This window comes from Dermochelys coriacea, chromosome 20 (assembly GCF_009764565.3).
Source record: "Dermochelys coriacea isolate rDerCor1 chromosome 20, rDerCor1.pri.v4, whole genome shotgun sequence".
Taxonomy (NCBI): domain Eukaryota; kingdom Metazoa; phylum Chordata; order Testudines; family Dermochelyidae; genus Dermochelys; species Dermochelys coriacea.
In genome coordinates this window covers 18,736,983-18,764,193 of record NC_050087.2, presented here as the reverse complement: position 1 = coordinate 18,764,193, position 27,211 = coordinate 18,736,983, and the positions used below count along the sequence as shown (strand labels likewise).

The window sequence follows — 27,211 nt, the reverse complement described above, 5'->3', positions numbered from 1 at the left end:
AATAGACTTCTGAATACCTTCATTCTTAATTCAGACAGTCTCCTGGTTTCCATGGTAAAATCTGGTAAGACTTCTCACAGCTGTTATATTTATCCCCTTGTCACCCTTTTCCTGGCTCCTTTAGCATAATTTTTAACTAGACCCACCCTGTACATCCTTGTACCTCTACTGGGATAAGGAACCAGTTGCATTCTTAGCTGCACAACCTGAAATATCTTCTTGAATTCCTATCTCCTTGCCTGTAGCTGCTCCATCGGCTGGACCTTTGGTGCTTCACTTTCCTCTATTTTACCTGTAGTGACTTCTCCCTATATCTTCTAAATTTTGGGTGTTCATCCCTTTGAGCTCTTTTTAATTATGCATCAATGGAGTTCCTTCCTGCTGCTATGTGTAGAAACCCTGAAAATACGAAACAAGAACAATCAAAGATCACCTAGCAGTTCACAAAACAAAAATGGAAACCAATTTAACGACCAAACAAACAAATAGCACTTCTCCCATGATATTTTTCATTCTGAATCCAAGATACTTTGTAAGACTAGAAATTTGTTAAAAATTTTAGAAAGATAATGCTTCCTGGTGTATTTGGGGGAAAACATGTGCTTGCTATTAGTAACGTGATACCCCTTCTAACACCAAACAGCCACGTTTCATCTTTAGTTTGTACTACAAGATACTACCACCTTTCCACGTGCCTCGGTACAGGAACCCCAGACAGCAGCTGGCTGTGGTGGTCTCTCCTTGTCCCTCCTCGGCTTCCATCTCCGTCACGTGGTCCTGAGACTCCGAAATCGCTTCCGGGATCATTGCGGCCTGTCGCTCGTAGCCAATCACTGATCTTCTCCGCCAATGAGACAGGTTCTAGCTCGGGGGCGGGACCTCAGCGGTCTCTGAACCAATGGGAGCCAGCGGGGATGGAGCCTCGGTCTCTCTTCCGCCAACGGGACGCAGTGGCGCGGGGCGTGGCCGGGCGGGGTTGGGCGCGGGAAGGCGGAGGGAAGATGGCGGAGGAGGAGAAGCTGCCCTCGGGCTGGGAGAAGCGCATGAGCCGCAGCTCAGGTACCGTGGGCCGAGCGGGGGCCCAGGCGCTGGGGCTGGAGGTTGGGCCTGGTCTGTGGGGTCGGCGGCCGTGGGGGCTGGGGCTAGGCCGGGGGGCGAGGAGGGGGCTGGGCGTGGGGGTCGAGGAAGGGGGGGCGCCGGCGAGGAAGGGGGCTGGGCCCCACTAGGGTTGGGGTGCAGACGGTTTGAGCCTGCAGCGATTGTGGCCTGGAGGGGAGAGCCGTGGAAGTCTGGTCCCACAAGTGTATGTCTTGGGGGGGGGGGGGATGCAGTTGCTTGGTCCCCATGAGGTGGGGGTGGGGTGGTTCCCTTGCATGAGATGCCCTGGGGGGTTGGTTGGTTCTTATTGGGGGTCTTTGAGCAGGGTGATTGGCTCCTGTGGGGGAGGGCCTTGCTGGGGGAGGGGTTTTTGTTAGCGGGTACTGAGTAGAGCCAGGGCTGAAATGGCTTTACCAGTGATTCTCTGTGGTGCGGAAGCCTCTAGTGAGGCGGGCTGGGCATCTTGCCCTGTTCCCAGTGTGGATGGGGTGGATACTGGGGCGTGTTCTGCTGTGGGGTAGGGTCAAGTTTGGAGCAATGCCTTGACATCCTCAATGTGCCTGTTAGAGGCAAAGCACTTGCACGAGGTCCTGACATGAATCGTGTTCCAGATAGGTTTGCCAGGATGCTGACAATTCCATGGTAGTTGTTTTATAATTGGAGGTTTGGTCCCTGTATGTTTGGGCTGGAATTTCCCTTTCCCTCTTCCCCCTTGTTGCCTTCCCTGCATTGCTCTGTGCCTGACATTGTGTGCTTGGTTTGCTGGTTCAAAATCTTTTGGGCTGAAAGGGGTTATAGAGAGGGAGGTTAATGATGGAGAAAATCAGTCTGGCCCATGTGAATTCCTGGCCCATGCAGGAATGAACTGCTGCCATCTTGGAGGGCAGGAGCTTGCAGCATTTCCAGATTACAGTATTAGTTGCCTTGGCTTCACAACCGGGTGTTCCCTGTCCTCTTGATTGCTTTTTTCAGGAGCATTTTGCTGCTGCTTCTAAAGAGCAGTTGATTTTGATTGGGGTGTGTTTGGCTTAGCACCCAAAGACACATCCAGGATCCAAGGCCCCATTGTTTGTGCAGTGCCCAGCACACACAGAAAGACTTGATTTCTTGCTTAGTCTTCCAACTGCAAGATCATAGACTTGTGGGACTGGAAGGGACCCTGCAAGGTGCTCTATTTCAGTCCACTGCACTCCTAGCAGGACTAAGTATTACTAGACCATTACTAGACTAGATACTAGACCATCCCTGACAGGTGTTTGTCTCACCTGCTCTTAAAAATCCAATGATGGAGATTGCACAGCCTCTCTAGGCAATTTATTCCAGTGCTTAACCACCCTGACAGTTTGGAAGTTTTTCCTAATATCCAGCCTAAACCACCCATTGCTTCTTGACTTATCCTCAGAAGTTAAGGAGAACAATTTTTCTCCCTACATCTTATAACAACCTTTTATTTACTTGAAAATTGTTATGTCCCCAGACAAACCCAGTTTTTTCCAGTCTTCCCTCATAGGTCACAGTTTTTAGACCTTTAATCATTTTTGTTGTGCTTTTCTAGACTTTCTCCAGTTTGTCCACATCTTTCCTGAAATCTGTGAATTATGATGCGTTTGTAAGGTATGAGTCACTGATATCTAGGCCTTTCACCCTTCTTGTGTAGGGATTTCACATATATGCTGAGGTAAAGCAAAACATAATCTCCTTGTTCTTTGCCAGCAACCCAGCACCTTTCACCTCCTTAGCAGGGATAATACAGGCAGAGTTCTTCCATCTGAGTTGAAGTTCCATCTTCTTCAGAGGATGTGTTGCTGTTATGTGATGCCGGAAAGCTGCAGACATGTTTTCTGCTTTCATAAGAATAATTAGTACTTTACAAATATGAACTATCCAGTTCACCTGTGGTTATCCTGGGAAGGTTTAAGGACCTCCTTCTATAGAAATCATTGGGAGTTTTGACATGACAATGAGAACTGGATCAGGACTGAAGTGACTTGACATAAACTGCCTTTCCAGCTTTGGCAAGAGGCTGGATTAGAGTATATGAGCTGTTGTGCTCACACCACCTCTTCCTTTATTATCCTTTATTTCTTATTAGGAATGTTTGTTAGAGACGAGAATCTTAACAGACAGGATTGACATCTGCAGTGCTGCAGCATCCCCTTATTATGGGATATTGAGTGTTTCCAGTTTCTGATTTGAGCTGACATCCACACATTCTCACCCACTTGCAGAAATTCAGAATCTTGTATTTCTGATGAGATAAGCAATAAGCTAATGCCATGAGTTTGAAAGGAACTTTTAAAATCTAATCCTCTCCTCCCCTTTATTTGTAGGCCGTGTGTACTACTTCAACCACATTACAAATGCTAGTCAGTGGGAGCGCCCCAGCGGTGGTGGGAAGAACGGCCAAGGAGAGCCCGCCAAAGTGCGCTGTTCACACCTCTTGGTGAAGCACAACCAATCCAGAAGGCCCTCATCGTGGAGGCAGGAAAAGATCACGCGGAGCAAAGATGAGGCACTGGAGCTTATAAATGGCAAGTAAAAGCAGGAGAGGTTGATGGTAGAAAAGGGGAAAGTCGTGTTAGGGCCTAAAACACATGCAGAGAGAAATGGCTTATTAGTGGCATGAACCCTCTAAGGCAAAGTTTTTGAGCCAAGTGGCTTGAACATGGACTTTCGTGTAGCACAGCCACTTGGGGAATCAATTTTGCTGTGCGATTCACTGACCCTGATTAAATGACCTAAGAATAGGAGCCATCCCTTTCCCACCCCCTCTTTGCGTTTTTGTAATGTCATGTCAGACAGGTGTGTTTGTATTTTCTTTGTAAATGTGTATTTTTATATTAAAAATAAAATAATTATTTGAAGCTAAAAACAAACGTTCCTTTAACATCTTCCTTTTTCTATATTTAAGATTTCATTTTCCCTAATGCAGTTTCTATAAATTCTGATGAATCTGCCTGAGATATGCATAAACATTTGCACAGGGATAGTCAAATATCCCACTTAGATGATCCACAAAACGTACATTTCCCAACACAGTAAGTTTCCCAGTGTATGGTGGCCTTAAACTGGTCCAGGAGGGATGGAATCCTGTGTCTTTTCTAATGTCTGTTGTGACAAGTCACCATACGTATTGTCCCTTGCAATGCTGGGAGTAGCTTTTAACTGGGATGCTGCTTAGTCAGTGAGGTTTGGTCTTGTGAATTGGGATTCATTCATTCAGGGTGGGATTGGCATTTAGAGACTGGGTTCTCGTTCCAGCTTCTCCATTGACTCTACTATTGCTTTGGGGCCAAGTTAGTCAGGGTCTGGGGTGAAGTCAGTGGGAGTCTTCCTCCTTACTTTTGATCAGTACCTTAACCTGTTTCCCATTTGTGAAATAGTCTGACCTACCTCACAGGGGTGTTGTGAGGACTAACATTTTGTAAAGTGCTTTGAAGCTGTAAAGCACGGTTACTGCTGCATGCTGTTATGTTATTGTACAGTTTCTTGTTGCTTTTCGAGGGCTCAGAAATGAGGTTTTACTCGCAACAGCCTTGACCCTGCTTCAATTAAAAAAAACAACAATTTGACAGTATCTGGGGGGAGAAGAAAATCACCCCAGCAAACACTGTGTAGTCCTGAAGCCTAACCAGGGTACTAACCAGCAGGTGGTGTCCAGTGTGTTTTGAAAGAGATGCGGAATTAACTGCCAAGAGTGCTAGCACCTTTTCAGGAAAATCTCCTTTCTGAGTTAGGTTAATTAATTAGTTATAACTGGCATAGTAAAAAGAAAAGGAGTACTTGTGGCACCTTAGAGACTAACAAATTTTAGTTAGTCTCTAAGGTGCCACAAGTCCTCCTTTTCTTTTTGTGGATACAGACTAACACGGCTGCTACTCTGAAACCGGGCATAGTAAAGCAGCTGTTGTGTACTGCAGTGTATGAGGAGTGTTACAGCAAAGTTTATAAGAACTGTACACATGGAGTTGAGAATTTTATAAATAAAAATAATTTGAAATGTTTGACAGTCAGGCTGCAAATATTAGTTAATTCTAGTAGATTCACTTATCTTAGGGTGAAACTTTCCTGTGTACAAAGAGCAAGACTGCAGTGGTATGTAAGCCTCGTGCTGTCCCCCTGTATAGAGGTGAGGATTTAGGTGGAGCCTAGGTCTTGTTTGCTCTTTGCATGGGGGAAATATCACACCACACCAAATAACTGACAGTTGACACTTTGTAGTACAGCAAAGTTTGCTATCCTATACTGATACAGCAGAACCCCATTTATCTGATGTAATTGGCATCGGGGCCTGATTGGATAATCAAAAATTGGGATAATCCAGAGAATCAGAAAATGCGGGGTTGCAGCGCCATCTAGCAGCCACAGGGGAGAGTGTCAGTTTCTGGACCTGTGTGTGCTGGTGGTTTGGCTCATATGGAGAGCTGGATAATGGAGGGTTGGATACATGGGATTTTACTATACTAGAAGCAAGAGTGCTGTTGTTATGGTACAGAGCAAGTGTTCTTAAACTTAGGTCCAAGTGAGAGAGAGTGAATTTTAGAGGGAAAAGTTCTCTTGAGCTGTGTTAACTAAGTGGTATTTCAGATCCTTATAACCAGTTAAACTTTCTTCTGTTAGAAGACCTGCACATAAGTTATCTCCCCCTTAAAAGCCCAAGTAACATTATTCTGAATAAATGAATGAGTCGTCTTTAACTTTGTTTGGGTGCCCTCCTTTATCTCAGACACAGCAAGTCTTCAACATCTGATAAGGTTATGGAGAAAGACTTTTTAATCTTCTGTATGAGATCCAGATGTAATTTTTATTTTAAAGTGATTTATTTTTTTTTTTAGTGTTAGACTAAAGTGCAGGATTGACAGTCCTGGAGACTGAAGTCCCCTCACTATCAGATAATTTTTATGTTTAGCAATCTTTTTCCCTGTGTGGCGCCTGAGGATGAGAGATGTGATTAAAACTTATTTGATGTAAATGTCCTGCTGTGTTCTTGATAAAGGCCATTAGGGATTATTCATTCATCATGTTTATTATCATTGTATTTTTGTCTCCTGAGAATGAAATGGCATAATCAAAAAATCTATTTCTGTTGACACTCCCCATCTGTGCTTGATAAACGCTATTCCCTGCAAATGTCATATGGAACATCCACTCGTAATTATTTTATGTCGGTTGTTTCTGCATTTTCCTTGCTCCAGGAAGGTGAGATAGCACATTGATACTGTTGACCTGGAAAGATCCAATCCGGTATTATCCTCCTGAAAACAACAGAAAATTATAAAGTTTTTTAAAAAAGCAAATCAGAAAAACCCACTAGAGAATGTATTGCATGAATGCATAGCTTATCTCCACTACAATTTCTGACAAATAGTCAGGCATCACTGAATTTCCTTGAGCAGAATTTCCTTGAGCAGATGTACTGTACCTGATGAACATAATCATAGCACAGAATTGTTTAAGGAAATCTCTAGAGAGCAATGTCTGTCGAACAAAGGCCTCCCAAAACAAAACCAAGACAGACTGGTGTGCTGTTATGTCTCTGATATTTCCTTCAGAATCTTTAACTCTGGAATTAATGTTTTATGCAATCTAAACCTGTGATTGGAATTTGTTTAAAGAAAATGCTTTATGCTCTCCTGTCCTGAGGGAACCTGCTAAAGGTTAGTATTTTAGATCGATGAACTTTGGTTAGTTTTGGACATTTTACTTGCTTGTGATTCTCTTTCAAGTAATAAGGAAAATAGATTGAAGACAGCTAGAGGTGATGCATTATTTGTGAATAAACCAGCATTACAAAATCTTGTACCGTTGGGGAAGTTACAATGTGTGAATAAAATTTGTAGGTTAAATTAGTTTTCACTATAATCCCAATATTTTGATTTGTATTATAGCAGAGCTTAGAGGGCCCCATTGTGCCAGGCTCAGCACAAATACATCATGAGACAGTACCTGCCTTGAAGAGTTAATGATTGAAACAAGACAGTTGGTGAAAGGAAGGATTATTAATCCCATTGAAGACAGGGGAGCTGAGGCACTGAGAGTAAGGATCTTGCCCAGAGTTGCTCAGGGAGTCCATGGCAGAACAAGGAGTTGATCCCCAGTTTAGTGCTTTAACCACAAGATCATCTAACCACTTGGCAGCCAGTTGGCAGAGCTGTGATAACCAAATTATTTAGTTTCACTTTGCAGGCTTGTAAAATTCACTCTAACAACTTCATTCTCCAGAAGCTGTTAACAGCATGAAGGTCATGGTAGAAACTGACTACTCAGGGACTTCAATGTTAAAGCTTATGATTCTTTCTTAACTCGGGTGCCTTTACTTTTTTTAAACATGAGTGTGCACATTAAGGCTGAATCTTCTTGAGTGTTGGTGCAATGGGAGGTAATAGGGTACATTTACCAGCAGGGTTAGTATGATGCTTGGAAGTAAACATGCACTCTAGGGTGATGCAAATATGTATTTTGGAAGAATGCTGTATTTAGATAGCAAATGTATTGTGCAAATATACTGTTGACACTAGGCTGGAGCAGCTTAGTTTAATTAGATAAACAATATTCATTTTTCCCACTGAAATGTGCATACATAAATGCTGTGAAAACAAACTGTCTTCTGCCCAGAGGTACAAGAGACACAACAAGCCTCTTTGGGGTAAATGGCTTACTCATAATCTTGCATTAATCTTCCTTAAATAAAATACAGAACTGATGCACAGCTCCCTTTGTGTGCTCTCTCGCTGCCGCTCCCACTCCCTCCCCCAAGGAATACATACTAAACAAAATAGAAGGTGGGATAAATATGCATACCTCTTTTTAATTTAGCAATACCACTCCCATTGCTGTTGGCGTCTTTGTGTTAAAGCACATCATCACATTCATTCCTCAGAAAGAATATAAACTACCGTGGCTCTCAAAATATAGTCACAGGGCTGTAGTCAGAAGTCAGTCCCCCATCTTCCTCTCTGCAACTCTCTGGCAGCTTTCCCACAGGCCTGGTTCTGAGGTTAGTACTTGTCCAACTAAAGATACAGAAACAATTCTCTACTCAATTAAATTCCTTGCATAATTACACAGATGTAGGGTACTGGCAATTACTTCAGCTGAAGGGATCCACTTGATTGAACTTTGGGGTTGGGGGATGGGGAAATGCACCATTGGTGGGGAAATCCCAAGGACTTGAAGAAATAAAGAATAGTGTTTTATGCTTGGTTTCAGTCAGTGGAAGACTGTTGTACTGGGAACTGCTTGAATGAAATCTGATGTAATTTGACATTTCTTTTATTTAAAAACCAAGCTATCCTCTTTCAGTCCCTAAAAATAGACAAAACTTAGCCAAGCAGAAGACTGAGTCATACTGGCTTAAGACAAAAATCAACCATATATTTTTGTCATTGGTTGGGTCGCCAAAACCAGAGAAAGCCTTTTGGAAAATCATTGAAGTGTAGCTGTTTGGCAGTGACTGGTTAGCTTGTTGTCCGTGATGTTTTTTTCATCTCTCTAGTTCATGACATGGCAGCTTACTGCAAAGTCTTGTCCAAGGCAAGGGCTGCCACAGGCTTTTGTGGGTAGTTCTGGGGTCTGGAGGAGGAAGCTCATCTCCTTCCCCTCTCTGAATATGGACAGGCCTCTATCTCCTTGCTACGAGAGATGGATGTCACATGTAATGGCTAACACTTAAAATTCCAACAAAAGTGCCGAGACATCTCTGAACGCCACTGGACCATCAGTGCAAGGCAGAAATCACTACAACTCCAATAAGAATGTAGTATCTTTCCATAAGCTCATTTCTTCTCGTAACACTTGGATTTTTGCATTTTGCTTCATGGTCTCTCTTCATGCATGGTGCTGTCAACATGACTCTTTGCATTCATCGAGGCTCTACAGGTCTCCCGTTGCTGCTTACGTCTTCGCTCTTGTTGCTGCATGAGCTGCTGCTGTTTTTAAGCGCCTCTATTTCCCCTCTAATTGCTTTGCCCTCTCCCACTCTTGCTAGTTTTCTTGCCACCCATAGCTTCTGATTCCCTCTGTGCTAAGTGGCCCTACTTTCCTAACTTCAGAGGCCACTTCTTCGATGAGCTACCTGTGCTGATCTTGCTGAGAGTCTCTGTGGTTTCTTGCACTTGAGTTGCTCTACCTGTGGCTTGACTGAGTTGGTCTTTAAGCCCTTTTTCTCTCTGTGTGCACTATAAAGCACCATTTGCACCTGTATAAGGCTATAAATCAAAGATGTCAGAGTGGCATTTGCTTCCTGTGCAGATGCAGTTCATCTGTAAAATATTTGCTAATGAAGGAGCATTTCTGGAGCCGTATTTGGAGTATGTGGTAACAAAACTTCTTTTATCTCCTTAAACTTCGTTGCGTCTGATATTGCCCTTTTCTGTCCCTGAGCATTTCCCCAAACTATTAAATGAATTTAGGGGTGTCTCTGTGTGTCTCTCAAATAAGGCTCTTCCTCTGGCCCAACTACAGCTTGAACTCTAGTGTCCAGGTGCCCATCTTTTGGAGCGTGAGTGCTCTCACCTGGTTTACAGTACCCAAATGATAAATTACCTCAATTAGTCTCTTCAGCTTCTGAAACCAGGAGATTTATTGACTTCTTCCTTTTCCTATGTGCTTCTCCCAAAATGCTTCAGGAGAACCAGCAGCCATTGCTGTATGTATTGAAAATCCAACTGCCACACTTAACCTGCCCTATGGTCCCAAGATCTTACAGGGTTTCACTGGTAGGATGCTCATGCTGATAATGGCTGGACCAAGCACGGTCTTTCCCCTTTCATAGCAATTGCTGTGTCCAGCATTTTTCTTTAGAGATGGAAGATTGGGTGTCCAGAAGGCAGCAAAGCTTGACTGACTTTGAAAGAAGTAAGAAACTTTCCCTCACCTTTGTTTGGGGTGCTGAAGTTCTTCCCAGACATGAATCCTTGAAGTTAAGTAGGTAGCGACACACCTTTGAGGCATGTGCACCTACAATGTGCCTCAGGAGAGGCAAGTAGAGAAACACATGCACGAGATCTGAATCTCTCCCTCTAACATCTGTGTTCTCCTGTATCGTCTGAAAGGGCGTTAGGACTTTGCCTTCCCTAATTATAAATCTGAAGACTGACTTGTTCCAGTCCCCTGCTGGTGTCCTTCACGGCTAAAGGAGAGAACCACCTCCTGAGTTTTGAAATGCTACAAGCTGGTAGTGTTCATCTTCCTGCCATGATCGCTTCACAGGTCTCCCGGGAGGAGGGCACACTTCTGTTGATTAATCCTCCTTCAACTTCCCTCTCTTTATGGGTGTGTCACGGTTTCTTTTTCTCTCTCTCTCTTTAAAGCACACACAGGTATGATGCTGTTAACGTGACTTAACATCCTGTGGTCCAGACGGCAAAGCACTGGACTGGGACTTGGGAGATCGGTGTTCTACTCCTACCTCTCCTGCTGACCTGTGTGACCTTGGAAGTCACTTACCCTCTGTGACTTTCTCTCATGCTCTTTTGTCTATTTAGGCTGTAAGCTCTTTGGAGCAGGGCCCCTCTCGCTACATGGTACAGTGCTTGGCTCAAGGGGGCCCTGATTTGGGGTTCTAGATGCTGTTGTAACATTAATACTCCAGTACTCCTTAACTGTTAATAGCCCTGCTATTAAGCTTAGGCTATTATTGTCAAAAAAATAAAGTGTGCTTATTTTATCATCAGTCACCAAATCACAACTGGGGTGGCTGCAACATTTATGTGAAGGGTATAAATGCAAAGGGGAGACAGAAACTGACACAAGAGGTGCAGGAGTGTGAAACGGCTAGGGTATAAAAGATAACTAGGAGACAAAGGAAGAAGAGAAGGCATTTCCTGGTGGCTGAGATGTACGTTTTCACAAGCTTTACGGTACTTATCCTTGCAAGCCTCCTGAGAGGCAGGGCAGTGCTGTTGTCCCCATTTCACAGATGAAAACTGAGGCACAGGTACTAGTATTTAGGCACTTAACACCCATTGACTTCAGTGGGAGTTGCATATCTAAATACCTTTGAAGATTGGACCTGAGTGACTTACCCAGGGTCATGCAGGGAGCCTGGGGCGGAGAAGACAGTTGAACGCAAGTCTTCTGGGCTAGCACCCTAACCACTGGACCATCCTTCTGTCAGCTTGTGCAGTAGTCTTCCCAGTGGAAATGGTGGCAGCCCATTTCATTGAGTCACTGAAACCTATGCAGAGCCTGGAAGAATGCAGTGCAGGGCATGGCACGGTCTCTACTCTGGCTGGAGGGAAACGCTAGAGTGGGCCTAGGAGGGAATTTCTCCTTCATTCCAGTGAAACTAAGTAAACACTGAAACAAACTGCTACGATTTAACTTCACAGAGTCTTAGGTACCAGAGATGAAGTCTGTTGGCTCCTCTATAATCCAGCCCCCTGTGATGGCCAGTACAGAGTTATTTCTATACCATTCATGGTTTTTTGTGCCCTTTCCTGCCACTGAAAAGTCAGCATTCAACTAAATTTGGCTCGTACAGGAGTGCCTCTCCCAAAAATAACTGGTGGGCATTGGGTGCCTTTGTTAATCTTAATGCTAATGGCTTCTAATTAAAAAGTAAAGCAAGGCTGGTGCTGGTTGACTTAGCAGTGATGCAGTACCCTGTATGCCAGCGGTGCTCTTCAAAATGTCCCATTCGGTTGCATTAAGATATAAGAATGGCCATGCTGGGTCAGACCAATGGTCCATCTAGCCCAGGATTCTGTCTTCTGATGGTGGCCAATGGTAGGTGCTTCAAAGGGAATGAACAGAACTTGCAATTGAGTGGTCCGTCCAGTGTTGTCCACTCCCAGCTTTTGGCTGTCACAGACTAGGGACACCCAGAACATGAGGGTTGCATCCCTGACCATCTTGGCTAATAGTCGTTGATGGATGTATCCTCTATGAACTTCTTTTTTTGAACCTAAAATCCTGCATAGCCCGTTACTCAAAAGACTAATTGATTTCAGTGTACCACCAAGAACTGTCTGTCCTGGCATAATTCAGATACCTGTGTGTGACACTGTTTTGCTTGTCTCTGATTAAATGTTTTCAATGCCTAAGTAGTTAGTTATACCCTTCCACTCTCCAAAATACAAGTCAAATGTTAGAGTGGCCGATGTGAAGGAACAATCTAAAAGGTGAGTTACATTCTGTTGTTTCTTGTTACACAGATATGAGGGCAGGATAATACATGTGCTGGAGTTGTAAGACATAGCTTCCAGTTAAGGCTGTGAGTATTTCCATTATAACCCCATTTTCGGACACCCTTAACTTTCCAAATCTTCCACCTATTTGGCTGAAGTTTTCCATGTTAGGCCTTTTACCAAGGGTAAACTTTTGTTAGATTTAAGTACAAAGTTCTTCTCTTTTGGTTGGTTGGTGGTGAATTTCTGCATTTCAACCCCGCTCTTCCCACCACCCTTTTTAGCAAGATGAGATGAAACGGCTTAGGATAGACAAGGAAGATTGAAAATAGCTTGGAAATAGCCTTTATTAAGAAGTGCTTCTCAGTGTTGTGGGGAATGTTTGTAGTTTTGACTCTATTTAAATTGAAGAGGGTTTGCAAACTTCACTTCTTACATGCAGAGCACTTTGGAAAGTGCATGACTGTCTTAGCTGGGTGGTGAAAAGGCATCTGAGATGTGAATTGCTGAGACAGGTTCTGTGGAAACCCAGTATTCGTAGTTTATAGACTGACTGGTGCATAGTGAGTGAGGTTAGGTCTTCACAGGAGCTACTTCGCCATTTGTTGCACATCTTGTGTAAGTCACTGTCATGGATTCTTGTCTAGGGATACATAGAACAGCACACAGTAGTAAAAGATCCTATGAGAGCATCTGAGGTTATAGAAAAGCACGAAACATTAATTACATGATCAACTACGTTGTAATACAAACACATGAAGGTGAATGGAAGAATGCCACTGTTGCTCAGGAAGGTGGAGTTTCTATAGTGATGGGAAAACTCCTCCTGTCATTGTAGGAAACTTTGACTCTATGATGCTATCATGACACAGCAGTGCCTCAGTAAATGCCAGTCATGTAGACATGGCTAAAGTGGCAGTCATGCTTGCAAGTGCAACCTGAACTTCTGGGATTCAGTGCAGCAAAAGGCCACTGATGGTGGGCACAAAGAACACAAAGCAAAGTCCTGAGGTGCTGCACTAGTTTCTTGGGAGTTATGGATCTTCTGCAATGGTTCAGACTTACCATTAGGAGATGCTAAGACTGAGGTACCTCTTCGAAATGGCACAGGGGCAAAGCAGGTCCCTTGAAATGCGTCTCAGTAACTTACAAAAGCTCGATTTATCTACCCATTTTCATGATGAATATTTCCGTCCTGCCCTGCTCCCCAGCATGCTCTCTGACTTGGCTCTTGGCTCTGACTATGAATTATCACATGTGTCAACAGGATACATCCAGAAGATTAAATCTGGAGAGGAGGATTTCGAATCCCTCGCTTCCCAGTTTAGTGACTGCAGCTCGGCAAAGGCGGGAGGAGACCTGGGTGCTTTTGGGAGAGGTAGGTGACGTGAATTGAATACTGAGATTACATGATTGACATTGAAATTCCTGAGTAGGGGGTGAGGATTAATAACGCCCTCTGTTCCCCCACCCTCCAATGGATTGGTGTGCTAGGAAAGCTTCCTGCACATGAAATGTAGTTTGCTGCTTAGACATTAAACCAATTAGGAATGCGGCTATGATATTATTCTAGGAGGAGAGGATGTTACACAAATGCTCCTTATGAAATTGGCTTTCGCTTTGAGTTTTTTTTTCCCAACCATGCTGAATGGGAATCCAGTTGTTCAGCGTAACAAACCATGAACAAGGAGAAAATGAGTAAATGGAACTAATGACAAAACAGGCAAATAATTAAGCACTAAACTCAGTGTGTGTGTGTGGCGGGGTGGTTAATAGCAAATTGGGGAAATAGGTGCAATTTTCAGCCAAGCAAAAATAATGCTGCTGGTGACGGAATTCATTTCAGAAATATTGATCTGTGTGGTAAGGGAGTAAATCACTTATTAACGGGATTTATTAGGACACTTGAAATAAGGAAGATCCTATGAAATTTACAAGTGAAACTGAATCATCTGATATAGCACACTTCATTGTGCTATGATCACTTAATTTTTAATTTTGTTTGGAGTTGCTCATGTATTCAGTTTCCACTGAGTAGAACAAAGTACAAAACAATGAGATCCCCCTGTAAATTATGTGTTTGTTTTGTTTGTTTGTTTTTAAACACCACCTAAATGCCAGGAGATGTGCCCGTGTTGCATATTGTAGCTGGAGTAAATCAGGAAATTGGTGCTGGCAAATACAGCATTTTCTGTCTTTGGCTTTAAAACATGTTCTCCAAAGTCACAGAAACTTGAACAAACCCAAAGGGAAGAAGTCTAGTGAGAACTGCCTACAGCTGAAACAGTGAGGTGGACTCATGTGTCACCGTCAGTGAAAACCCCACATTTTCCCTAAGCTCATTGTTGAGGATAGCAGGATGAGGAGTGAGTATTCTTAAGGCAAGTTCCTGAACACTTCAAATTTTTGCCCTGCTGCAAATATACAAATTTTGTAGCAGAAATCTATTCTGATGTATCTAATGCTGAAAGGGAATGTTAGAGAGCAGATAGTGCCCAGGACAGTCTGCATAGTTGTATCAGAATAAAAAAAGTATCGTTTTATATCCACATACAGATCTAATTTATATTGCAGTTAAATGAGAGATTCTTCAAGTACTGTCCTTGTGAGTGCTCCACTTTAGGCACGCATGCGCCCCTGCATCTTTGATCGGAGATTTTTGGTAGCAGTGCCAGTTCGGTCTATGCATGTGCCCTATACATCCTTGTACCAAGTCTATAAAGGGCTGTGCGAGTGAACTGCCCTCAGTTCCTTCTCGGCTGCCTATGGCCAGAGATGGAGTCTAGCATGTGCTTGTTTGCTGTCTATTTACCCCCTCCCCCATCAGTCTTTTAGCTACATAGTTAGTGCTTCATAGTAGTAGATTTAGCACTTTATAGTTGGAACTTCTGTTCCCCTTTTTCTTTTAAAAACCAAAAAAACCACCTTTTTCCCCCAGTAAGGAGTTTGAACAACTTTTTTCTTTTGTCGGGGATGCCAGTCTCCCTAAAATTTAAAAGGTGATTCTCTTGTTGGTTATGGGCACTCCCACTGCATTTGTTGCCTCAGACTCTCTCCTGTTCCCAGCACCTGTAAAATATTCTCTTCTTTTAAGGGAAAATCCTGTAAGAACAGGGAAGTTAAGCATAGACAATTAATGATGGAGAAAGCCTTATGACCGGCTTCAGAGAACTGGGTACAGAGAACTCCTCTGTACAGGTACCCTCCACATCTGTCAGTGCCTCATCATCATCAAGAGCTCTGTCACAGAGAGCTTCCAAAAGGAAGATGACACCAAAACCCCAGTCTCTGGCATTCTCATTGACTGAGGTACCAGTGGTGCAGTTATAGATACCAAGAGCTTTCCCGTTCCAAGTGTAAGGGAGGAGATCAGAGGAGCAAAACAGAGTTCCTCATCAAAGAAGACCCAGTCACCAGAAACCTCAGGCCCCAAAAAGAGAGCTAGTGAGACTCCAAGTACTTCAGATACCATGAAGCACGTTTAGACTTTAACTAAGTCCAATACCCTCAGTGATACAGGGCTTGGTAACAGACTACTACTACCAAGAGACCAGCTTCAATGGAATCCTTGACCCCACTGAGTATCAACCTCAGTGCCTTGCACAAGAGCTTCTTCAACATCATTGGCAATGGTACTGAATTCGATAGGCTTCCCCATACTGCAGGACTTCTGGTACTGAATGAGCCATGTTCTCTGCTCCTTGCAACCTCTGGATGCCACTTGGTACTGAGGTTGGGTGGGTCACTGACTGCTCATGTTTCTGGGAGGCCTACCTCTTCATGTTTGGGTATCCATGAGGAGGGACTGTCCCCTCCAATACAATATGTGGAGGAGCATTCTGACTCGGACTCCAAGCTTTCTGTTCAAGGAATTCCAATTTATTTCAGGAGATGTTATTCCCTGTTGCAGATGCAACAAAGGCAGGACACCAGACCCCTGCCTTCCAGTGCTTGGGATGACCAGCATTGGATTCCTCCCCCCCATACCATATGGTCTCTCTAATTTGCCTATGGATCCCAGTAAGGCCATGTACCACCAGCAATATCGAGGGACCTCAATGCATAGGGAACATGGAATACCTCATTCCCTGGTACCATCCATCTGGTATCCCCATTGTGAGCCTGAGACAACTTTTCAGGAGCAAAAGGCAAGGGCAGACAAGGAGGTTACCCCCACCCCCCAAACATCTAATTGTCCTCACCAGCTGAGGTACTCGTGCTACCATTGCCATCGTTAGCTGGTGACTTCAGACAATTCCAGGATCTAATGAAGCGAATTGCTGACACCCTGCAAATTCCCCTGGAAGAAGTCCAGGATTCCCATCACAGGCTCCTAGACATATTGCACAGCTCTACCTCAGCACAGGTAATACTGCCAATTAACGAAGCCCTCCTGGAGCCAGCCAAGTCCATCTGGCAAACTCCAGCAAAGCCCGCCCTCTCCATGCACCCCCATTCAGGAGGGCTGATTCTGAGTTTTTACTTTTCTTATCCAGCACCAAACTCTCTGATCGTGGATGCAGTCAATGATGGGGGCTGGCAGCATACCCAAAAAGCCACCCCTGATAATAAGGACCAGAAACATCTGAACCTGTTTGGTCAGATGAGCTGTTCATCCGTAGCACTGCAGTGCAGAATAGCTGACCACCAGGCACTGAAGTCAAAATGCGACTACCTGAACTACAAGATGTTTAATGGTTTTATTGACCATTTACCACAGGAACTTTGAGAACAGTTCAGCGCCGTAATAAAGGAGGCTCACCTTTTGGCAAAAACTTCACTACAGGCTTCACTAGATGCAGCGGAAACTGCAGCCCTGTCTGTTTTCACCACAGCATTGATAAGGCAAGCTTCCCAGCTTCAGCTGTCCAGGCTTCCATGGAAGGTACAATCCACTGTGGAGAATTTACCTTTCAGTGGACAGAAGCTTTCTGCAGATGACTTGCTTCATACCCTAAGGTACTCTAGGGCAGCACTTCGGTCTTTAGAGGTATACACGCCTGCAAATAAAAGGAAGCTTAGCAAGTCTCATATGGCACAGATATTCCACCTGATCAGTTTTCTGCCTTTCTTAGGCCTCCAGAACCATGGGCGAAGAGGTTGAGGTTTTCAAAGAGTCTGCAACTACCGTGACTGCTTTTATCCCAGCCTTCAACATCATCCAAACACCAGTTTTGATGGTTTGGTCAAGAGTCCAGACCACCCAATGACCAGGTTTAATCAACTTCATGACACAACCCCCTTTTCTCAGTTTTGGACACAGCCCCTCCCCCCCTCGCTCTCTTTCATCAAGCACGGATGGCTAGAATATCGGACAACTGGGTATTGGAGGCCATTACTTTGGATTACCTTCTAATTTACTTCCACACTGCCCTTCCAACCCCCCTCCCCACCCCTGTTCAGGGATCCCTCTCACAAGCAGTTGTTGACACAGGAGGTCTCATCACTGAGTCTAGGAGCCATAGATCCAGTTCTACTTTAACATGGGGAAAAGGGTTCTATTCAAGATTCATAGAAATTAAGGTCAGAAGGGACCATTATGATCATCTAGTCTGACCTCCTGCACAATGCAGGCCACAGAATCTCACCCACCCACTCCTGCAATAAACCTCTCACCTATGTCTGAGCTATTGAAGTCCTCAAATCATGGTTTAAAGATTTCAAGGTGCAGAGAATCCTCCAGCAAGTGATCAAGATATTTTCTGATATCCAAAAAAAACGGGTTGGAGGCCAATACTAGATCTCAGATAATTGAACAGTGTCGGGCATCTGAAATTCAGGCTGGAGTCCCTACCAGCTATAATTCCCTCCTTGGAACTAGGGGACTGGTTTGCGAAACTTGACCTCAAAGATTGCTACTTCCACATAGCGATTCATCCTTTTTCACAAAAGATTTTTGTTTCACTTTCAATCAGTCATTACCAGAACCAGGTCCTATCCTTGAGCCTGTCATCTGCCCCATGAGTGTTCTCAAAAATCACGATCATAGCTGCCTACTTCCATTGTCTAGGAATAATTTTTTTCCTTAACTTGATGACTGGTTGGTCAAAGTTTGGTCATTTCAGGAGGTATGGTCGTCAGGTCAAGCAACTTCATTATTCCAAAGCTTTAGGCCTGCAGACAAATATCAGTAAATTGATTTTTATAGGAGTGTTTCTGGATTCGATAATAGGCAGAGGTTATCTCTCTCTCAACAGGTTCCTTGCTGTAAAAAAAACAAAAACAAAACACCTTATACAAAGAGTGCACCTCAGGCTGTAGCACGAATGTGTCTACAACTGCTAGAGCACATGGCAGCTTGTGTTTTTGTGATGTACAATGCCAGGTTGAATCTTCAGTGTCTCCAGGGATGGCTCAGGACTGTTTAGGTATCCAATAAATGCAGTCTTAATAAGCAGAGATCTGTATCCAGTCAGGTACTACAGTCACTCACCTGGTAGATGGAGCCACCCAAAGTTTGTTTAGCCAGAATCCCCCTACAGTCATGTTAACGTTGGATGCTTCCCTCTTGGGATGGCAAGCATATTTGGGTCCTCACACAGTCCAAGGAGCAGCAGGAACAGCGCTTGCACATCAATCTGTTGGCATTAAAGGGGTCAGAAAGGCTTGCTTTCACTTTCTTCCCCTACTCAAAAACAAGTCCATCAAGATCATGATGGACAACATAGCATGTATGTATTCTATCAATTGGCAGGGTGGAGTGCTTTCCCCTTCAGTCTGATAATGCTTTGGAACCGGTGTGTACCCAATCGGATAGTCATCTCAGTGGCTTACCTCCCATGTATACAAAACACCATGGTGGTTGACCTGAGCAGACTTTTCTCCCTAAATTACGAATGGGAGCTGGACTCTCTCAAGTCCTCAACAAAATATTCCTAGCTTGGGGGGCTTTTTTATGAATATCCTTCAACATCATTGCTGTTAAAGGTCCTTATCAAGATCAGAGAGGACCAAGGCAAAGTTGTTTTGCACCAACTTGGCCAAGACAAGTTTGGTTTCTTTACCTCATCAAACTCATTTCTCATCCTCCACGGCGGCTCCCAATCAAACCTCGACTGTTGTCTCAGGATGCGGGTTGGACGCTTCGCTCCAATCTGAAGATTCTGTAACTACAAGTTCGGTTCCTCAGTGGTTCTCTGGACTAGAGACCACATGTTCATTAGAAGTACAAAAGATACTGTTAAATAGCCAAAAGAAATCTACTGAACAAACTTCCCTTCAGAAATGGAGAAGTACATAAGTGCCATACCAGGTCAGACCAAAGGTCCATCAAGCCCAGTATCCTGTCTTCAGACAGTGTCCAATGCTAGGTGCCCCAGAGGGAATGAACAGAGCAGGTAATAGTCAAGTGATGATTGTCCATTCCCAGAAGATTACAACCTTTGGTGTAACCAGTGCCATCTTTCTCCATCCAGTCACCTCTTTCCTCAATCTTTGATTACTTGTTGGAATTGAAAAATTCTGGCCTTTCTATGAGTTCTGTCAAGGTTCATTTAGTGGCAATAACAGCTTTCTGTGTGCAAATAGAAGGTTTTCTTGGTATTTGCACATCTGTGCGCAGCGAGATTCCTGAAAGGATTTACCAATCTTTTTCTGCGGATTAGAGCTCCTACAATGCTTTGGGATCTCAGCCTGGTTCTTAACTGTCTCATGAAACAATCCTTTGTGCCATTAGCTATGTTTGTTGCTACATCTGTCTGAAGATGGCCACCTTGAAGGGTTGGGGAGACGGGCTTTATCTTCTCCTTAGAAAACAATGCATCTTTAGGACCTCATCCAAAGTTCTTAAGTTGTCCTGAATTTTATATCAACCAAACTACTCATCTTTTGGGTTTTTTCTAAGCTGCATCAGTCTACAGAGGAGTCGGCTTTTCATATGTTAGATGTTAAGAGGAAACTATTCAGGGAGACTCCCTAGACTCTGTTTCTATTGCAGCCAGGTCTGAGGGAGTATCTGACTTTCTAAATGGATCTCTGGATGTATTATTGCCTGTTATGGTTTCACTGAGGTTATACCTCTCCTAAGAGTGACTACATGCTCTACTACATTCTACTTCTGTAATTGTACTCAAAAACATTTTGGCTGCTGAAATCTGCTCGGCTACGATATGGTCCTTACCTCACACATTGTCCAACCACTGTTCCCTAATTCATGCCACAAGATCAGTTGCGGCAGTAGGCAGTGCAGTTCTTTTTTTAGTGATGTACTCTTTTCCAAAACTCCCATCTCCCGGAAGCGTTATTGCTAGGGGGTCACCTGAAGTGGAGCACCCACTGGGACGCTAGTCAGAGAAGGAGAAGTTACTCACCTTGTGCAGTAACTGGAGTTCTTTGAAATGTGTGCCCTGTGGGTGCTTTGCTACCCTCCCTCCTCCCCTCTGCGTTGGAGCTGCCTCTGTGGGCTTTCCAGTAGAGAAGGAACTGAGGACGGTTCACCCACACAGCCTTATGTATAGGGCCCTACCAAATTCACGGTCCATGTTGTTGGTCAATTTTACGGTCATAGGATTTTAAAAATTGTAAATTTCATGATTTCAGCTATTTAGATCTGAAATTTGTTGTAATTGTAGGGTCATGACCCTAAAAGGAGTGTTGTGGGGGTTGCAAGGTTGTTGTAGGGGGGCTTGTGGTACTGCTACCCTCACTTCTGCACTGCTGCTGGCAGTGGCGCTGGGCAGCTGGAGAGTGGTGGCTGCTAGCCGGGAGCCCAGCTCTGAAGGCAGAGCTGCCACCAGCAGCAGCGCAGAAAGAAGGTTGGCATGATATGGTATTGCCACCCTTATTTCTGCGCTACCGCTTGTAGAGCTGGGCCCTCAGTCAGCAGCCGCCCCCTCCAACCGCCCAGCTCAGAAATCAGCAGCACAGAAATAAGGGTGGCATCGTATGGTATTGCTTACTTCTGCGCTACTTGGCCTTTCTTCTGCACTACTGCTGGCAGGGCACTGCCTTCAGAGCTGGGTGCCAGGTCAGCAGCTGCTGCTCTGAACCACCCGGCTCTGAAGGCAGCGTAGAAGTAAGGGTGGCAATACTGCAAACCACCCCTCCCCTCATAACCTTGTGAACCCCTGCAATTCCCTTTTGGATCAAGACTGCCCATTTGAGAAACACTCGTCTCCCCCGTGAAATCTGTATAGTATAGAGTAAAAGCGCATGAAAGACCAGATTTTACAGGGGAGACCAGATTTCATGGTCTGTGACGCATTTTTCATGGCTGTGAATTTGGCGGGGCCCTAGTCATGTAGCCGTGGTAGCAGGGCATGGGGATGCGTAGTTCGCGTGCACAGGCAGAACAAGCATAGCTACCAAAAATCTCTGATCAAAGGTGCAGCTAAAGTAGAGCACCCACAAGGGCACACATCTCAGCCAATTCCAGTTACTGCACAAGACGAGAAACTTTTCCTCCTTCCTCAAACTAATATTTCCTTTTAGACAGTGCATAACACTGTCACTTTATGGATTCTGATATAATGAAACACCCATGAATCTTAGGATGCAGTGACAGATAGTTTTGGCTCATTTGGAGACTGTCAGTTCATTGTAGTTCTTGGTGACTTACAGAAAAAGATTTCTCCTGGTTTAAGCAGAAAGTAAAGAGATGTTGCAAGGCTCTGTCTCCACTAGATGACACTAGAACTGCAAGTGGCTGCTGCACTCCCGAGATGTCACACTTAGTCTCCATCTTTGCTTCTTGCTGTCATTGGGCTGCAAACATAATTTATTAGAACTGTGAATCCTGGCTACTTCAGAAGTGAAACTGCTAAAACATTCCAATTTATCTTCTTGAAAAACTGCAAGTAATTGACGCTTTTTGCTTTAGGAAAATTTATTCTGGTGTGGCACACAAGGGCTCTTTCCTCGTCTGAAGTAAGGATCTTGTGCTAGTAGCAGAATTAACTAAAAACTAAGATGAAGGGTTTTCAGTACACAGTTCTACGGGAAATAATGCTGTTTTAATCATCTGTGGATGTGTCATTAGAATAAGAATTAGTGAGACAGGCAAACTGTCTGCCTCTCCTACCAATTAATCTAAACTAAATTGAGAAGATGCAGAATTCTGAGAAGTCCTATGTATCAAGTTACTTCAGTAATAAAACCAGTGCTTTAGGGTAAGACATCAGGCTGAAGCTATTATGACTAATCCTGAAAGGAGGAATCTAGCCTTCATAGCATCTTGCTGCCTTGCTAGAGCAATGACTATGGATGGATTTAGACCTGAAAGTAAAATATATGAATTCTGTAGCAGCTCCTCAGCTACCTGTGATGCATCCAGGATGTATGGCCTGTGCGGGGCTGCAAAGCTTTAGTTCCAAAGAGATTAGTATATCACTGAAATGTCTCTTTAGGGGGGAAAAAGAGCCTGCTGCTGATCCATCTGTCATGCTGTCTATATGCTTTCTGCAACCATCTCCTAATGTGCTGCAGAATCCAAAGCTACAGTACTGTCTTGAAACCCTGAGGCAAGGGTCATAAACTTACAGGAGATTTATGTTGTGTTCCTGCCGAGCAGATGATCTATCCCTCTTCAGGCATCTCATGGCAAACACTGCAAAGGCAGGCAGTGCTAAGTGCAGGGAGTGAAGCCTCCTTACGTGCCAGGAGGCTCTCTGCCCTTTTGCAGGCATCTGGTGTGCAAGTCCCACAGTGAGACACTGATCTGCTGGCAGAGTGGAGCCTCGTTATTTCAGCTGGGATATGCAGTTTCTCTGCTATAATTTCCAAAGTGTCCCAGGAAATTGGGCAAAAATTCTGTTCCCTTTTGAACCCGTAACTCCCCTCGTGGCTGAAATCCTTCTGACTGAACCTTTGTAGCCCACTGCAGAACTGCTCTAGGCCACCCGCTTATTATCCCTCATACAGGGGCCATCCCAGCATCACCTGTGGCTTTCTTAGGTCTCCACTGATAAACCATCAGGAGCCTGGTGACATGGAGACCAGAGCATTAAGCATGCTGTATATCTAGGTCATGACATTACCCAGATGCATCCGGTAAATTATTTAGTGCAGCTTGTAATGCACACCGCATCTCTCCTCTCTCTGTGCCTTAAGGGCATCTGAGACTGAAAGACTAACACCCGCTTGTGCCAGTGAATCTGCAGAGATTTTCTCTGCCCTTTGAATCCCCAGCTCGCTGAAACACTTTTCCTGGCAGCAGTGATGTTTATGGGGTGTGAGTGAAAGCTCTGAATCTGAGTCACGTTGCCTTCGTTTGCAGCTGGTGTGCTCAGAAAGGTCTTCCACTCTCTGCTGACTTAATTGAACTCTTTCTCATTGCTGCTTTCTGCAGGTCAGATGCAGAAACCTTTTGAAGATGCCTCATTTGCGCTGCGGGCTGGTGAGATGAGCGGACCGGTTTTCACAGATTCAGGGATCCACATCATTCTACGCATGGAGTGAAGTGCCTGGTGACCTGTAGAAAGGAAAGGGCGAGGGGAAGAAAGGGGGGGGAAAACCCTACTCCAGCCCTGTACTCTCCCGAATGAACTTCATAGATCTAGTTAAAAAACCTCATTTCATATCTCAATACCTTCCGTGGCACCTGACACAACGTTTTCCACCTGTAGAGATGCATGGTTAGCCAAGGATGAGAATGTAATCAAACTAACAGACAGTAGCATCTTTCATAAGCAGAGAGAATGTTAAAATTCTCAGGCATGCCACAGCCGCTTGAGTTTTATATTGACAATTCCTCCATTTAGGAGACGTGTCGATGCTAAAGGTCACACTTCAATGCTTCCCACATCCACCTTATTAAAGATAGAGTATTTATTACAGAACTGCATTGATGGTGGCGAAATTGACTTGTGAGCTCTGGTGTTTAAGATGGAATGAATCTCTGTCCCACCCCCGCATCCCTGCACTGCTTTAAAAAAAAAAAAAAGTTTTATCTAGAATAAACAGCATTCGGTCTGCACCCCAGTTTGTTTGTTTGTAGAACCGATCTGTCAAAGCCATTTATAAATTGCTGTTAAGATACCACACAAAGAGCTGTGCTGGTAAGGCCTGTCACTGGTGCCTGTGTGCAACTTCCCTTCATATAGCTGGCTCAGTGCAGATCATTGTGTGTTGGTCCTGCCAGACAATGGTAACTAGAGCTTCCACCTCTGCCATTGCATGGACTTAAAACTTGAAGATGCCTTTTGGTTTGTGAGGAGTATAAACAAAGTGGGGGTTAATGGCCAGTAGTTCCTAGGACAGAAAGATCAGTAGCCAATTAAGCTGTGTAGAGATATGTAGAATACTGTGTGTTAACCATTCCAGCATGAGGTCACTCCATTAAGACATCACAGTGCCATTTGGAAGGAGGGACTGCAGTGTGGATTTTCAGTGTGGAAAGAGTGCTGTTTTGTCAGAGCTTCTCTTTATCCACTTGTGGTTTAATCGCTGTAAGTCACTGTTTCCAGTTACATTGCATTGCTTATGTTTAGTCAAAACAAAAACAAACCAGATAAAGTTTCCCAGCTTCGGTCCAGTGCAAAGATGCTGTATAGTTCCAGTTCTCTTAAGCAGAAAATAAAGCCCTCTCCGGTTGTACATTTCCAAAGCTCTGGCATTGATTATTTCTCCCCTTCCTCCTTAGATTGTACAGATCTCTTTGGTATTTTTTAAATCCGTGTGCAGCATGTGTAAAGGCAGTTTTGGCCAGTTTGATCTTAAAATGGAAATATAGCTCCAGTGATATTAAACAAAGCTGTTCTTACTTGTTCTTTCAGGGTCTTGAAAGAAAATCAAACAGCCACCAAATAATGGGGGGCCTGATTCTGCCACTTGTGGCTGTGTTGAGTAGGGCCTTGCCCAGGGCATAGTTCTGTTGGAATCATGGAGTCGGGTACAACTCCATGTGAGTAAGAATGCTACGTCAGGCTCTTTAGTGTCTAATTCAATAACTGTTTCCCAACTTCTCTCAGTTCTGTAAATCTGCAGAGTTTTTCTTTATATCAAACCAGCCATTACAGGCGGGCTCCTTGGTGTGATTTAAAAATTCCTATCTTGTTTAAAAATGATGAAAGATGACAGCTCCCAAAAGCTCCAGCCAATTAAGATGATCACCTAAACTAAGAAACGTCTGAAAATGAATATTTCTTGAATTTTTGCCTCTGCTCTTTCCCTTGCTAGCCATTCTGGGGAAATGGAAGGCTCTTGCATATCAGATGAGTTAGTCTCCATAGCAACATATTTTTAAAAATACCCTCCCTGTTGGGCGGTGACAATCAGGTGAGAACTTATAAAAGGAAAATTACCCCAAACCACTGTGCAATATCATGAAAATAGGGTCAGAGGTGAACTAGCTGAAGTATTGGCAGCTGAATGCTTTCTGAAGCTGGACTTGGTCATGATTTTTGTTTCCGAATTCTAATAGGTTTAAGCGTGAATTACATGGTCTCAACTCTGTCATCTCCTTTTCAAAAGGTAGAGCAGCAAGAGAAGCAGTCTGGAGGTGGGAGAAGCTGAAAAGATCAGGACAGTTTTAGAAAGTACACCCAAAAGAAATGGCAGGCCAAATTGGGTGCTTTTTATTTAAAAAAACCCTCTTTTTGGTAATATTGGAGTGAGGGGATAGTTAATGAAACACAGGCGCTGGATTGCAAGCTGGTAAAGAATTTGAAACATAATATTGACCGGTAGAACTCTGCCACAAGATATTGAGTTTAGTGGGATTCCGAAAAGCATTTGATGTTTTATATGGATAATGAGAACACCCACAGGTAAAGTGTAGGTAGGATGTTGTTTGTTATGATTGGGTATCTGCCCCCCTAGTGCTAGGAGTACTGTATGCCTAAGGCCTGCCATAAAGAGCTTCCCATCCATACAGGGAAGGGATAAGGAACCTGGGTGCTTCAAGGCAGCTATCCAAGCCAACTACTAACTGAGTGGGTGTTTGGTGGTGGGGGTGGAAGCCTTCCCCCGGGCAGATTATTCCCTAATTGTCCATTATAGAGTTTCTTGCAGTTGGTAATGGCCATGTTGGAGACTGGGCTAAATGATCTGCTGGTCTGAATTGCTCTGACCATTCCTTTGAGTTCATCCAGCTGGCCCCTCATGTTTTGCTGATATGGATCTCAGCTGTATATGGAGAAGGGTATTCTGAGACACAGCCTCCAAAGAAGAAGCATTGAATTGCCTGGTGCTATAGCAAGAAATACCATCTGACCCAGCCCTTCCCCTTTCCTGCCACTGAGACCCAGCTGTGGCATTAGCAGCAAAAACGAGTGCTCTGAAGTATCTGAGAACAGAAATTTCTTCCCTGGCAGTGGTGGTGGGGTTCTGCCTGGGGGCCTGTTCTGTCTGTCATCTTGGAGTTTGAGTCTGACTGTCCTTAGAAACCTTGTTGTAGCATGTGGCGGTAGCGAATGTGAAAGTCTCCTTGCCCAGTTTGTTTTTGTGGACAGAGCTGAGGTGACTCAAGCCTGTGTTGAACTGCAGGGAGCCGTATTAGCTTGCACACGGACATTACCCTACCTGCACCAATGACTCAAGCCCTGGGACTGCTGCTGGCTCTGGCATGCAGGACTCTTCCATTAACATGCAGTGGGGCTCCACTGAAAGGATTTTATTTTTGGGTAAATATGCCCTGCATTGCAGCTACATTCACCTGTACTGAAAACAGCTTCTGAGATGGGAAAGCCATTGTTAACATCCCTTCCCTGCTCACTCTCATGGCAGTGTGCTCTAAGGATCTTTGCTCTGAAAACACAAAGTACAACCTCCATCTCAAATAGCCAGTGCTTGCCTAATTGCTGCCCTGGTTCTGAGCTGCAATCTGGAGTCCTTTGCACACATACAGTATTTCAGCTCACAGGTCCTTCAGCTGTGGTTAATTTTCATGTCTCCTCGGTTCCTGCAGGCACTGTCACTTGCCTGTGGAGGGGGGATGCACAGCTGGCTTGGAGATCCTATGCTCTTGCTCAATGAGTGAGTGACTGGGAGTTTGTACCCCTTCTCAAGTGCCCCTCTGCTGAAGGATCCGCCATCTCTGTTGGCAGGGA

General features: G+C 44.3%; 1 protein-coding gene across 1 annotated transcript; it reads left to right on the top strand.

The window, feature by feature from the left end:
- Nucleotides 1-906: 906 nt before the first annotated feature.
- PIN1 (peptidylprolyl cis/trans isomerase, NIMA-interacting 1) lies at nucleotides 907-24,762 on the top strand. Its single transcript, XM_038378308.2, has 4 exons — nucleotides 907-1,059; nucleotides 3,429-3,629; nucleotides 13,495-13,605; nucleotides 23,512-24,762. Exons 1-4 carry the CDS (start codon nucleotides 915-917, stop codon nucleotides 23,619-23,621), a joined length of 567 nt encoding a protein of 188 aa, XP_038234236.1. The 5' UTR covers nucleotides 907-914; the 3' UTR covers nucleotides 23,622-24,762.
- The last annotated feature ends 2,449 nt before the right edge of the window (nucleotides 24,763-27,211 follow it).

What these genes read in the sequence shown, in the direction of transcription:
- PIN1 (XM_038378308.2), top strand. Translation starts at nt 915, where the DNA reads ATGGAGCCTCGGTCTCTCTTCCGCCAACGGGACGCAGTGGCGCGGGGC. An exon ending in GCGCATGAGCCGCAGCTCAG is followed by an intron (nt 1,060 to 3,428) that starts GTACCGTGGGCC and finishes CTTTATTTGTAG; the next exon opens with GCCGTGTGTACTACTTCAAC. An exon ending in CCTGGGTGCTTTTGGGAGAG is followed by an intron (nt 13,606 to 23,511) that starts GTAGGTGACGTG and finishes TGCTTTCTGCAG; the next exon opens with GTCAGATGCAGAAACCTTTT.